General features: G+C 34.4%; 1 protein-coding gene across 17 annotated transcripts in view; it reads right to left on the reverse strand.

The window, feature by feature from the left end:
• Positions 1–1,183: 1,183 nt before the first annotated feature.
• The window catches only part of DICER1 (dicer 1, ribonuclease III), a 98,640-nt gene continuing 84,572 nt past the window's right edge, over positions 1,184–15,251 (reverse strand). For all 17 annotated transcript variants that reach the window (XM_024103177.3, XM_042858675.2, XM_005307506.4 and 14 more), the window contains 7 exons: positions 14,190–14,973; positions 13,248–13,403; positions 8,519–9,401; positions 6,305–6,573; positions 3,601–3,763; positions 3,432–3,507; positions 1,184–3,111 (listed from right to left, as the gene is read on the reverse strand). In XM_024103177.3, coding sequence (XP_023958945.1) covers positions 2,946–3,111; positions 3,432–3,507; positions 3,601–3,763; positions 6,305–6,573; positions 8,519–9,401; positions 13,248–13,403; positions 14,190–14,973 — 2,497 coding nt within the window. In that variant the 3' untranslated portion in view covers positions 1,184–2,945. The remainder of the gene's footprint in view (positions 3,112–3,431; positions 3,508–3,600; positions 3,764–6,304; positions 6,574–8,518; positions 9,402–13,247; positions 13,404–14,189; positions 14,974–15,251) is intronic.

A 15,251-nucleotide genomic window follows, 5' to 3' on the forward strand; every position in this document is an offset into this window, starting at 1 on the left:
GTACAGTATAATAGAACTAAGAAGATCAAAAACAAGATTCATGCCAACTAACCCCCATACTATTTATGAGGAGTCTGTGTGGTTGCTTTTGAAGATGGGTTGCAACAGTCCACTTACACTTGTGCTTACAGCATTGCCAAGTGATTTCTATCCCAACCTTCAAATGATCAGATTTAGGTCTTTAATAGCATACGCTATCCAATATCACAATCATATCAACTGAAGAGTGAAACACATAGTTGTACAGCATGGAAACTAGGATGATTTTTCTATCCCAAAGGATATGAAACATTTCAATGAGGTCACACTGGAAAAGAGTTACGGCATTTAAAAAACATCAGCAGCAGAAACTATAGTCAGCCACTACACATTTCTTATTACCAATTCATAGGAAACACGGAACAAGGGGATCATTGGCCACTGCTGAAATACAGAGCATAACACCAAATTCAGTTTGTTTGTGTTCTTTACATCAAACACTTGGTAGCAAAAGTTTGATTTTCCATATCATTTTTTTACTGCTAACAGATTTACCTCAAAACCGTGAGAATCCATGACCTTCAGGCATCCAAGAAAGAAACCTATTTCTTAAAGTGTTTGCAGAGGACCCCAGCATTTTTATTTTATATTATTCATTGTAATATAATTAACTTTTATTCTTTTTAAGCCTTAGGGATGGTATGACTTATTTTAAAAATTGACCCTTGGGCCAGGTGCCATGGAATTTTCATGTTAGTGATAATCCACTTTCCGTTGGTGTGCTGTAAAATCCTGACTGAACGAAATGGTTATCAATAAATGTTTAATTGTGTGGTGGTTCATACCAATTTACTCATACAAAGTTAATTCTTTTTTTTCTTTTATATAAAACAAGTTTAATTTAAATATATTTCAAGACTTGCAGGTTTTAAACTTCCTATGATACCTTTTTGCTCTCATGATTAAAGAACAAAAACAGTAATGTTATTTTGTTTTAAAAACATAGCACTTGTATTATTATACTATTGATACCAGGAATTTGTTTTCAGGTTTCTGTAAGAATTATTATAATTTTAAGATTAAAAAAAATTGAGATAGAAAATCTAATTACAAAATTCTGTATTTCAGAGAAGATTAATGTCCATCCCTTGCACGAAGGCTTTTTGTTTTCTTTTTCTAGAAAGCTAGAGCTGACAGGGTTTGGTTTGTTGTTGTTGTTTATTTAGTGAGAGCGTATGGAAGGGAGTGGGGTTTTCAAAGCAGGAAATACAGTATTTATTTGTAATTTAAACACATAAAACAGCACCAAGTTCAGACCAATGTGCTGGAAAACATTAAAACACCTTGCTCAGCTTTCTCAAACTTCAAGCATAATTAACAGGGCAAAATTGCAGCAAATCTCTGCTGATATTGGTGGGAGTGCAAGACTGACCCACAGCTTTTTTAAAAAGGTAAATTAAGAGGTATTATAGTTACAGTGCAAAAAATTAAAATTTCAAGCATAATATATAAACATAGCACCAAAACAAAAACAAAACAAAAAACAATGCATGCAAAAAAGAAAAGAACAGAACAGAACTGAGGTATTTAAGTGAAGAGTGCCTACAAAAATCTAATTAAAGAAACATGTATGATTTAGGCAAAGCCTAAAAATGTATGATTTTTTTCAAATAGACTGAAACAACAATGAGCTAGTTTCTCTAAATTAAGGACCTAAATCACAGATTTATCAAAAGTACGGCAGTTTATCTCAAACATCAGCTTTCATGGCATTTAACAGCACAGCTTTGGTAAGTGAAATATGCATGCAACTCTGTGAAAAGCACAGTAAGAAATTTAGGTGGAAATATTTCCAAGTGTAAAGGTGCTCCATTTGTTAAATAAGTAACCAATTGATTATAAAATCTGCAGCATATTTTAGGTGTGATATGTCTAAGGTTATTTTGTTAGAGCAACAGTCTGCACTGTGCAGTTATTCATTACTACTTGTTTCCAAGTCTTGGAACTATCTAGTTTGCAGGTTTGTGTAAAACTGAAATTTTAGCCAAAGACCATTTTTTGTTTGTAGTATAAAAAAAAAATTCTGTAGACTTACCACCACCTCTGAATTGTTAAAAATAACCTCATTACATATATATGAATACAATTTCTATTATAATCCTGTAATAAGTTAAGTCACAGCTATACTAATGTGTTGTACTGTAAATATAGAGCTGCATCATCATAAAATGCATAATAAAAATGAAGGGAATGTAAAACAAGTTTGCTCCAAAAAGATCAGAAATTAAAGATTGTTAATGAGGGTTTATTTACTTTTAAGGCAAGAACCTTTTTATGCAAGACTATGTGGCATCAGGAAGTTGAAATTTATTTCTGCCAGTATGCCAGCCATTTCAACTAAAAACCTGTCCCTAACAAATAAGTGCAATAATGACTGAGAATGTCATCTTGATGCAAAGATGACATGGGTGTGTGTGTGTGTGTGTGTGTGTAGGGACAACAATACTGGCACACTTATTCTCTCTTATACCAAATCATCCTGTACAGTTTATAAACTGCTTTATGACTGGCACTAGTGCACAGATTGAGGAATTTCAAGATTACTATGTATAAATCAAGCATCTGCATTAGGCATAAGATCCCTGGCCTTCTAACACTAAGCAAAGCTGTACTGACAATAAAAATAAACCAAAAAAACCTGACAACAATTCTTTTGAACACTAACTAAATGTCATCATTAAAGCACTCTTGTGATTAAACAAAGCAGAAGTGAGGAAAGAAGACAAGATTGTGTTTGCGCAAAAACCTATAACTACAATTAGTTCCAAAATTTTATACACGTTAAATGTTTTGTTAGCTATTCTGTTATCAAACAAACATTAAATTCTGTCTTCAATTTGTTCCTCTCAACATCAACTTTAAAAAAAATTATTTTGTGGGATTTTTTTTTTTTTTAAAGAGGCGTCTCAGCTGTTTGGGACCTGAGGTTGGTTTGCTTTGAGGCTTCGTAGTGCTCTTCTTGCAGCTGCAGATTTGGCAATCCTATAGCTTCTGCCAACACCTTTAAACTTTCCTTTCCCTACAACTTCCACTGTTACTCTGACCTTTCCATCGTAAGTTCTTTCTGCAGGACTGCAAAAAAACCAAACATACACATTACCACCAACATAAGAAGAGATGAAAAAAGACTCTTCACATGGTCTTCCTATGGATAAAATATATAATGTGTATAAAATATATAATTAAATAGGCTTTATTTGCATCTTTTACTTACAAAGTTTTCTGAGGGAAAATGTCCTAAAAAAGTAATCAGTAAGCACAAAAAATATCTTTCTTGCTCAATATAGGACAGATTAAATATAATCAATATCCATTAAAATTTCTCAGTAGTCTATGAAGCATGGTTTAAAAAATATTTTACAGCAATACTTACCAAGCAAATTTACTCTTACCTAAATTTGGCTGTCTCTGGTTCCATCTCCAGCAGCTCCCGCACTGGGGAACGAGGCACATTTGCAGAAAACTTTTCTATAGTTAAAAAAAAAAGTAAACTTGATTTTTCCCCCCTTACAAGACAATTAAATACTAAAACTTTTTTCTCTATGAAAGCTGACACATTACCTATTAATGGCCTCATCATAGGATAGTACACATGCCAAACCATTTCCAAAGACATCCCACTATCCATATAAATGGCACCAGCTAGTGACTCAAATATATCTCCCATGGCCTTTGGTACTTCAATATCTTCTTCCTTCTCTTCATCCTCTTCAGATCTTCTGAGCTGTTTGAAATTATAAGAGACAGTTGTTACACTGAACATTTTTTTTTATTAAAAGAAACAATCTTTAGATATGGAAGTTCTCTCCAATGCCCTGTCCTATGTGCCTTCTTTGAGTCTTTCAATGACACCTTCCCACAGCTAAATCATTGCTGTATTCCCAAATGAAACCAAGTAGCTGGATCTAATCTTTTTCAAACATGTGAGTGTAAACAGTAAAATAAAATAAACCCACCACATACAGATACCATATATGCTTTTTGAATCCCACTTGTACTAATTCTGCAGAATTTCACCATAGGTCTGTTTTTCCCAGTAAGAAACAGACTTGCGTCTGTCAGTTAATGCTAGTAAGCCATGCATAACCAAGAGAGTTCATATTTTAAACATCTCCTATAAGGAGGCTTTCAAAGCCTAAGTCTAATTTTTGGTTGAATAGACCATGTTTAAATGGTATGTAACTCACATACACTCTTTCCATACGTTCTTAGTTACAAAAGGCAGGTGTAGCATAAGTGTAATTGAAATGAGTCATTAACAACAACTCAGTGTCAGACTGAGTTTATACTATTTGTATGCTTAGCTACTTGATGCCAGAGAGGCTGCTTTTAACATATATGCAGCGTTTTATTCAATGGTTTATTATTGCTTTTATGCAGTTCTGTTATTTTTGCACTGTAAAAAGGTGTACGTATTGTGTTATGTGTACATCTTGATTTGAATATAGTCCTTTACAATAATATTTTTTTCAATTATATACAGTTTTGTCCACATTTTGCCTTAGCGCAAATAACACAGGAAGCTGAATTGAATAAAACTGTTTTTGACCATCACACCCCCAAACAAATGGAAATGAACATTTTCCTATCTTTTCTCTTCCCCTACTGGCCGCCTCTCACTCACTTGGTTGTCGTTCAGGAGTTCAAAATTCTATAGCAAATACTTCATCCGACCTCTTAAAAGGTACAGTATTACTCCATGTATTAGTCCCATCCAACATTTACTCCTAAAATAGGTCTAACAGGGAATTAGACTGAATGTGCAAACTCTTCAAACAGCAATCTTATTGTTAAACAAATATGCACCTGTATTTGCGCAGTGTATTTCACACTAAATGTACTGCAAAACACTTTAGGAAGTTCTATTCCCCTTATAAATAATAAAAGTAAGGTCAAAGGTAAGGGACAAAAGATGTTTTAGGAGTGAGATTTGAAAAAAGAAGAGCTGGTGACATGGAGAGATGCATGGAGATTGGTCCAACTGGCAGGATCTGCTGAAGCAAAGGTTCTTGCATTAACTGTGATGAAATTAAAGGAAGAGACACAGTAACCCAGTGCCAGGCTAGCACAGGGAGCAGGTAGAGTAGTAGATAGAAACAAGAACTAAAGAACTCAAGCCATTTGATAACCTGCTGGTGTTTCTGAGGTACCACCTCAACCATATTAAATGATTAGGTCACTTTCACAAAGCCAAAAAATCACTGTTGTAAAACTTTAAATCTAGCTTCTACGCCACTTACTCATACTGGGTAGACCCATTGTAATGAATACTACACAATACAACGGTGGCAGAGTCTGATCCTTTGTGATTACATCATTTGACACTTGTCCCCTGAGTTTTCTCATCTTGCAAAGGAAAATTTAAAGGTTTTGGTTTGTAGTAAATGCAAGGGCGACAAAAATGTATATATACCTATATGGATTCAACTCCTTTGTCTCCTTTAAACTGAGTAATGGAGTGAACAAACTACTGAAGATAAAGATGGCAAGTATTTAGTCACAGATTTAATCAACACTATTATTTGAAGGTAGGTTCTTGCTCTAAAAGCAATTAAACCACACTTTTTAAGACTACTACAGAAGACACTTATCAGACAAAGATCAACCCAAAATGTTAAGGAAGACTGGATGGGGTTGATAATAGAAAGAAGGGTCTCATCTTTCTTTTCTAGGTAATTGGTTTGAATCTGACCCAGATCAGCGGAGACAGAAAGTCATTGCCATGATGTGGTTGTTTAGTAGCTTATCTGAAATGATTTGGTTTAGTTCCTTTCCCAGCAAACAAGTGTCCATCAACATGTAATTTACTTAAGTTTTCTTGGCCAGTCCAAAGCCTGTGTTTACAAATCTCCATCCAAATTGCTCTTAAAATAGTTCACTTGAAAGATACTAACAGTGTTTCCCTGGCCAGTGGAAACAGGGCCTCTCAGTCAGTGATGATGAACACTGTTGAAGTGGTGTGGGGAAAAATTCTGGTATAAGCATGGTGTGATATCACCTTCACTGGATATCACAGAAGATCCCAGGCGTAAAATCTGGTCTCCATCCAATTAAGAAGTTATTTTCTGAGCACTTTCATTTAGTAAAAACTGCTTAATAAAAGCATGCAGTTATGCTAAGTAAATTACTACATTATTGGCATCCATATGCTTCTTTGGCTGCTATACATTCAAAACTAACATTATAAAAATCTGTATTGTGCTAAGAATTCTGATGACATGTTAAAATCAGACACTGAACACAAATACTTTCAAAAACTACTAACCTCAGAATCCATTCCTTGCATTTCATTCTTTTCCATCTGAAACTGTACAAAGTCATCAATAACATGAAACAGCTCAGGAGAGACAGCTTTGAAGTACTTGTGGTAGTCGTACTTTACAGCTAATGATGCAAAGATGGTATTATTGACTAGAGCGGATCGTAGGTCAGTTAGAACCCCTGGAGAGTGTTGCCGTGGGTCTTCATAAAGGTGCTTGGTTATGAGGTAGTCCAAAATCGCATCTCCCAGGAATTCCAAGCGCTGGTAACAATCTTAAAGCATTGGAAATAAAAAAAAAAATGTACAGCAATACAATTAAGTTTATTTAACTAACACATTCTTTCCTGGCCTCTCTGGATAGAAGGTTTGGTTTTTTACTATGTAAATACCACAAGTTAACCAATGCTCAAAAAAAGATAAATATCTATCCATGTTTAAACATAGATATCTTTTTACTGGATTTTATTTTCAGTGTTATCTTAAAAGGTTGTTCTGCCTGTTTTAATGGATTCCAAATATAAGAAAAAGCTTCACAAATTATATGTAATAATGAAGCTTCTTCTGAACCAAATACTTACAGCATCGTGGCAAAAATATGGGCTTATAATGAAGGCTCAAATGCCTTAAATCTGACTGATCGAAAAGAACATCAAGTGATAGTACAATTGTGTTCATCTGAATAGACAATGATAACCAAGCTTTCAAAAATTCAATAAAGAAATCAATACACTAAAAAAAGAAAGTGGGACACTTTCATAATTAATGTTTCTGAACTAATTTTCTATTCCTTTAGATTTTTTGTAGTTTAAGTGTTCAATGATGTTTAACTCTCAGATGTGAGGTTTTTAATTTTGAATTAGGGGTTTTGTTGTTAATGTATAAATAAAAGCCAGCACAAATCTAGAAAGGCATGAGAAATGGGTTAAGAAAGAAAGAAAAAAATGAAACAAACAGAAAGCTTTAAAAATGAAAGGACTAGAATGAAGCAGTTTTCAGTACCTATAATATGGATCCTGACACATTTTAACTTTTACTTTTCATGAAAACATTTATCACTAACATTAATAGTTTCCCCAAAATCTTCTTCCCTGTCAACTAAAGTAGGAGACTGGGAATTTAAATTCCTAGATTCCATTCAAGTTTCTGCCGTTGACTGTTTAACTTTGGTCAAAACACTATGCTTCAATTTTCTCATTTGTGTAATAGGAATAACTACCTACCACTTACCTCATATGAGTACTGTGAAGCTTAATGTTTGTAGAAGAACAGCTCTTTCTCCAGGTAAAGCACTTTAAAATGCTATGTTAATTTTTAATACTACGTATATTCTCCTTGTTAGACCGCTATCGTAGCATATTAACATTTCAATAGGATTTGTGTTAAGAGCTGAGGATTTTTTGAGAGGAGTTTCTCCTGGAAAATCATTACTCCCACTTTCCGAGGCCCCATGACGTTTGGTCAAGACGTCACTTGATTGAAAGTGATCCTTTCCTAAAATCTAGATCCCATTAGGTACAACACCCCTCAACTACCACTGACCTCAGTATGAGTTGAGGACACTCAATACATATACCCCCTAGGACTGGGCTCTAAAGGTACTCCTGAGAATTCCCAAACTTGGCCACTCCAACGAAAAACAGATTAATTCAGCCTACAAGTGAAATCTCGGCTCCAGTGAAGTCAAGGTGGTTCGTGAATATTGTCAAGGCGATGCTCTTGGGATGAAAATCAGTGAAATAACTACTGTTTTTTAAAAAAAACTTTTTTTTTTTAAAAAAAACCACGGTGGCCAGTTCTAGAGGCACTGCAGTTTTGGAGGTTCTTTGCTAAGTCACCCTGCTGAATGTAGGATTAGTATTGAGCACATAACAGCTGATGAGAGAGGGGACAGAGGTAAAATATGAAAAAACTCCACAGTCTAGAAAAAAACCCTGTGTTATGGTGCCCTATACCACGCAATTGGTCTAGGGAATTGTGAGTCGCTCATGTGCCCTGATAGCATTTTAGGGAGTGAGAGGTCACACACAGTTAACTGGCAGATCCCTTAAAAACAGCAGAAAGAAGATCCTTCTTGGTATTCATTTTTGTATTAAGAGGCAATTATTTTCACATATAAAAAAAAGTCAAGATCTGTGCACAAAAAATAATCTGCACTGTACATCCTTTATTTATATCAATCTAATACTGAAATGAAGTAATTTCTTTCAGACAACTTACCAGTAATGGTATTGTAATGGTAGGAGGCATGAGTAAATGCCTGAAGAAGATAAGCCTTATTCTTAAAACTGTAGTTAATTTTCTTCTCAAAATTTTCAAAACCAGATATCAGGTGATTCAGGGTTTTTTCAGCATCTGGGTGATCAAACATACACCTTGGTGGAATCTTCAAACAGCCATACTCCATTTCTTTACACAGAGAACACTCTGAATTGGCTACAGAGCCAGAAGCACAATTTGGTGAAAGATTTATCTGTTGACTGTTAAAATTCTCCCTGCTAGAACACAAAGTGCTGTTCCACTCAGTTTTTTTCATTACTGGGAGCACCTTCAACCCTAATGAACACAGGAAAAGCTGAGCAGCTCTTTCACCACAGCTAGTCAGATAGCAGCCCAGCAAGGCTTCCACACAATCTGCAATGCTTTTGTCAGCAATACACTGCTCTGTATGCAAGTCATACGAGATGGACTGTTTTCCTGTGTCAACACCACAGTTTTCTTCTGACGGATTCCAGAAGCCTACTACAAAATCATCTTCTTCGACAGCCTTGCTAGGATCCAGATAACACATAGCATCCCAAGAACTGTAGTCAAAATCATCAAAATCTGAAGAAAATTGAATATTACCCAGGGATGATTTTTTGGGTGCTTTCCATTCATAGCTAGAATCAGTGGTTGAAAAGGGTGAGAGAGAAATTTTCTTCACAAAAGCCCCAGATCCCATTAACATATTATCAATGAATTTGATATGTTCCTGATCATATTCCAAAAAATCATCTTCAAGGTCAGCTTCTTCCTTGGGTAACCTCCACATTAGGTCTTCGTCCTCTTCATCGTCATAATCGTCATCAAGTTTACCATTAGCTAACAAGCTTTCTTTTGTCTGAAAGAAGAAATAAAATGAGGCACGGGGGAAAAAAAAGTATAATTAATTACCTTTTAAACGAGTTTCATAACTCTGAAAGCACAAGAGATAAAACTTTTCAGTTATAACCACTGTCAGCTAACTTTAAAAGCATGACCATTTGTTTTTTGTTAATTGATATGAATTAACTTGTTTAATCAGATGCAAAGAGCAATACCAATTATTATTCTCATTCTAAGACTAAAGCCTTGGAGTACAATGAAATTTTCTATAAGCAACCTTTATTGTTACAATATATATTAAATATAATTTCTTACAATAAGCATTTAAGTTTCATAGGAATACAAAAAAAGCAGAGGATTTTTTTTGTTTACTTGTGTCTAGTACAGAAGTCGCTTAAAAAAAATAAAAACCACCCATAACCCACTTATGCACATAGAAACGGGGGTGGGGGGAAGACATGACACCAATTTTAAAACAGTGACATTAGATGTACCAAAATTTATTTCTCTCTCTCTCTGGTTGCTAAGTAATGCTACCATACACTATCAAGGAAGGTAATATGAATAACATTTCTACAGTACATAAATTTTATTATAGGGTTTTTGCAAACCTTATTAGAGGTAAATCATAGGCAAGCTGCCCCATATTCATGCTTTTGAGATATTCACATCAACATACATGAAACATGAAAAAGGGTTCCAGTGAAACAATTATAAAAATCCCTTTTATCCTTGGGCTACTATAATAATTGTTCTCTAAGCAGCAAAGTGCCAGTTTTCCCACATTATCAAGTAGTTTGTAGTCTACTGGCAAACATGAAGGAAAACAAATTTAGAGACAAAAAAAACCAGGCGCTCTAATGGCAGTTTGGCAAAAGTTTGATGTTTAATGTGGGTGATGGCCTGGATAGATTGTGCTGGGGATTCGTAACTTGGTAAGTCATCTAACTTAAAAAAAAAAAAAAAAAAGGGGGGGGGGGGGAAGCACAGGCCAATTTTTGATTATGCAATACGAGCTGTATTTGAAAAAAGTGAATCAGAAAAAAATTAAGACAATGTAGGTTCTAACAGAGAACCTTCCACACTCTGTTTTGCCAAAAAGATTTTTCCAATTTGTCATGCATTATTGTAATATTGCAAATATTTCGTAAGATCAGGCTAAGAATGGAGAAAACACAAATTGAAACAGCATGTTTCTTAAAAATTGCATTTTTGGACAAAATATTAATGTGCACATTGAGTGAAACAATACAATAACTCAAAAACTACTCCAAAGGGGATACATTAAGAGACTGTTAATTCTCTTAAGAGGTATTCAGTTAAGCAAAATCTCCTGGGTTACATTTTAGTTTAATTAGAAGTAGATATAATTTTTGTTTTACATTGTTGCTCGATTTTATTTCTGCTCTGTGAATTTGTCATTGAAAGGAGGAAAAATTAGTGATACATATGATTAATGAAAAATAACAGGTATCAAATTTGTATGGCTTGGAGTAAATCATCAAAAACAGGTATGTCAAAATGTTACCTAACTAAGGATTGCACTGGCAGCTTGCTAAGGCCCTCACCCAAGAAATCACTTAAGGTCAGTGCAGTTGCTTGCGTGCTTGATCCTGCACCACTGAAGCCAATGGAAGTTTTGCCATTTCATGGGAACAGGATCAGACCCAAAGCACTTTCCTGGATTGGGGCCTACAAGCCTAAGGACCATTCCACTTTGAATAAAATGGAAGAGTTTATATTTGCCCTCATTTTTAAGTATGGATGAATGGCTTGGAGATACTATGGCCCTAACATGCAGTGCTCCAAATAATCTGATCAGAAAGGAGCATATAGTATTTTGGAAAATAACGTATTAGGAGGCCACATTTCCATATTAGAAAGGAAAATGAATGGTAAAAGCTCCATACTCCATATCTGGCCTGAAAGCAGAATTTTGACCACTCCAATTAAGAATGACAGATGCCCAAACAGCAGTTTCAAAATAAACTTAAGTGATTATGAATGAGATCTATCAATTTTAAATTTTCCCAAAGGAAAAAACACCATCACTACCACCCTGAACTCTGAGCAAAAAAGAGAGTTTTGATATAGATACGTGAACTCTGTGAGAAACAACAAACTAGTCCTAATATTTCATTATATAATCATTTGGAAGCCAAATTCTGATCGTTTTGCTTTGTGCTAGATAGCACTTTTTCAGAAACTACTGCCCCTAGGCTTCAAAACCCACACAGTTCAAAAAAACCCTATAATTTATTTTAAATAAATTATAAACACATTTTTTTCCTGTCACTACTTATATTTCAAACCAAAGATCAAATATGCTTAAATTTTCCTTTTATGCTTTTTCAAATTTAGTTATTTAATTCAGACAACTAAACTACTTGCATTTTTCTTATATGGTTCGGCCAGGCCAAGAATCCCAGCATTTGTCTACAATGTTTTAACAACAGTTATTCAAAGTATTATCAGAGTTCTAGTTAACCCTCTCCCCAAGAAGAATGGAATTTATTCCTTGACAGTGAAATTACTATTTTACACTTGACCGCAATAAATGTATCTTGTGAGATCACTGTCCAATATGAGTATTGGACTGAAATATATATAAAATCTGTGACTGGCAAGGACATAAGCAGTTAAAGGGTTACGAAGAATAATTTCCCCCCCCAAGTAATTTATCAGTTGCAGCCTCAAATATGCCATTTTAGTTTTAGAATAGTATAATGATAAATCCTTTTGAAATGAAACTTTGGCAGAATACAGAACTACAATAATCAGATTTTATTCTTCAATAAAGATTTAGTCAGACAGTACATCTGTTTAACAGTCCTCTTGTGTGCCCTCTGGTGGTTCTGTATTCAGAGTATTGTATTGAGTAAAAAAAGAAAACATTCTGAATATTTACCAGATTAAGTCATTAATGCCATATGATTAGTGATTTTTTTTTTTTTAAAGCAAGAGCACCCATTTTTACTCTGTTTGAGAGTTCATAGGGTGAAACATGCAGGTATTACAAGTCATTTACAAAATGAAATCTGCAAAGTTTTTAATTGAGAGTTGCCATTATCAACATTATCAAAAGTAGTCAAGATATTTTTGTGTTCACTCTGGATAGGAGCTAAACAGATTCTTCAGCTCTCACCTAGTTAAAGTTTAAATTTCAAAAAAGAAAAATGGTTCTGTTTGAGACCACTGTAGAAAAGGAACGATCAATCTTTAACCATTAAAGATAAAATGCCATCTGGCAACAGTCAATTACTATTGAGAAACTTCTCAAACCAATCATCACCTCCACTCAATCACACAACTAAGAAAATACTAGTTGTACTAGGTAGCAGTTAGGGCACCTGGTAAAGCAGGACAAAAACTAGCTCACAGAATCTGATGGTGTGCTGCCCATTTTGCCAAAGATGGGCTCATATTTCAGCAAAATGATGTGCAGTACAGAAATGTTAGTCAAAAACATCATTTATGCATATATTTCACAGTTTGCATGAGGGGGGAAAACACTTCAAATTACGTACGCTTCCACAAAAGTGTGCTGAGAATAATGGATGGAAGCTTTCTTTTAAAATATTTAAGCTATTATGCCACTAAGATATACACTCATTTCTGAACCATCTTCAGTAATTTGTTTCACAAATTGCCTTTCCTAAGTTCTCCATCAACATCTCTTTCCCCCATATTTTTCATAAATGATATAGATATTTTAAAGAAAGGTAGGAAATGAAGATGTAGGAAGCTACATTTTGCTGAAGCCTGATAAAATGAGAGCTAGTTTTCCCGTCCCTCCACTTTGTGATATAATATTACATACAAAAAGATATTTAAGTCTTAACATATTTCAATGAGCGCTTACCATTTCATCTTTCTCCCATTTGTCTGCGTTACTCTTGTCTTGGTTTACTATGTAACCAGGGGGGAGCCAGTTGACGGGTGGATCAAAAATAGATACCACCATACGACTAGGCAGCCCTTTCTTCTTCCCAAGACGATACAAGTTACAATTGCTGACCTTTAAGAAAAAACCACTTATAAACATCTACGTATACATGCATACAAAAGTATATGAGAATACAAATATAGTCAATTTTATATGCCTAAACAAATTCTTGTCCCTTTAAAATAAATGATAGCATATTTGTAAAACAGTCATGCATTTCTTATTTAAAATAAAACACGCATATAATAATTTATATACAGATATATTTTCCAGTTCTCAGAGGTTATTATGCAGCCTTCCTAATATTGTACCTGTGACTGGCCAAATCCTGGCCTAAAAACAGAAGTAAATTTTTAACAGTTATGTCTATAGTTTCTTGAAAAGTTAAAGCCTTATTTATAAATAAAATTATAACTTTCTGAATAACGGTAAAAATGTACACAATACACATCCCATTATACAGTAGCATTCTTGATTACTACCTTAACAAGATGTATCACAAGCCCATTGTTTAAATTAAACCTTGGCATAAAAAAAAATTAATAGTTCTGAGGAGAAGTCTGTCCATAAATGTAGCTTTAATTATGATATAATCCAGATATTAATTTATTTTGACTGTATATCAAATGAATTATTTTAGTCATTTTAAAGAAGAGAGGATTGTATTGTACAATTGTATTCCTAACATGCATGCAAGCAAATTTATAACTCAGGCTGTAATTTTCTTTTAGACAGACAATATCTGGTACATATAAATATGTATTAACATATTACCTATTCAGTGTTCAAATATTTTATCTATAAATCATGTTTGTTGCCAATGTTTAACAAAATAGTGATAGATCATTAGCTACTCACTTTTTTACTTCTCATATATGACAGGCGTCCCTCATGAGCATCTGGGTAAGTGCAAAACAAATATGTAGTGATGGCATGCTTTAAAAATGAATCACCAAGCATTTCGAGCCGCTCTAGATTAAATCCATCACTAGCATTTGAAAGAGTCAAAGCCTGAAGAATGAGACCAGGGTTTGGGCCAAGAGTTTTTGAGGAGTATCCACTGGAACAGTTCTTTTCAGAATCCATTCTGTCTTTTGAAAAATTAAGAGCTTCTGAAATATTGGTGGTCACTGCCATTTTGGGGCTTCCATCTGAGGTAGATTTGTTAACATTTCCGTCATGGTATTTATTACTCAGTAGAGTACATTCATTGCTGGGCTTGGGCTGGTTCTCACTGTTGTATAAATTCTGAATGGGATATGAGGTAGTTGGTTGTACAGGTATTTCCTGCCTGCAGTAATTCAGTTGATTTCCTTGGCAAAAGTCTCTGTTAACTAAATCACAATTGCCATTGGCAAGATTTTTATTATAAGAAACACCATTAATTGCTGTAAGTTCTACCGATACATCAATTTGGAGTTTATTGGGTGACTCATTGAGCAATGTTATGTAGTTCACAGACATTTGGTCATGATTTTCTGCAGAGGAGGCTCTAGTAGCACCTTGATGTGCAGCATTTTCAGGGACTACAATTGTGCTGTGCTTACAGTAATTTTCATTCTCTGCTAAAGAAGAGCTAGGAATAGAGATGAAGGATTTGCTGTCAATGGACTTTTTCCACCCAAAGTCCAGGTTAGGATATCTGCAAAATAAATGTTGATTTTGATTAAAAACTATCTCAAAGCAAAGGCATGAGAAAACTCCTTATGTATGTACATTTTTACATATTAAAAAAGTAGGGCATTTTTTTTAAAAAGAAAGATCATTGTAGTATCGAACTCCACTATTTACAATCAAGCATTTTCTAGCTATATGCCCAACTGAAAAAATTATATGAGCCATACAGAGCAGATCAATTTTGCACTGTTGCAGCATTTGCAAATTTTCACTTAGTTGTTCAAGAAGATTTATAATGCATAT

This window comes from Chrysemys picta, chromosome 4 (assembly GCF_011386835.1).
Source record: "Chrysemys picta bellii isolate R12L10 chromosome 4, ASM1138683v2, whole genome shotgun sequence".
In the NCBI taxonomy this organism is placed as follows: domain Eukaryota; kingdom Metazoa; phylum Chordata; order Testudines; family Emydidae; genus Chrysemys; species Chrysemys picta.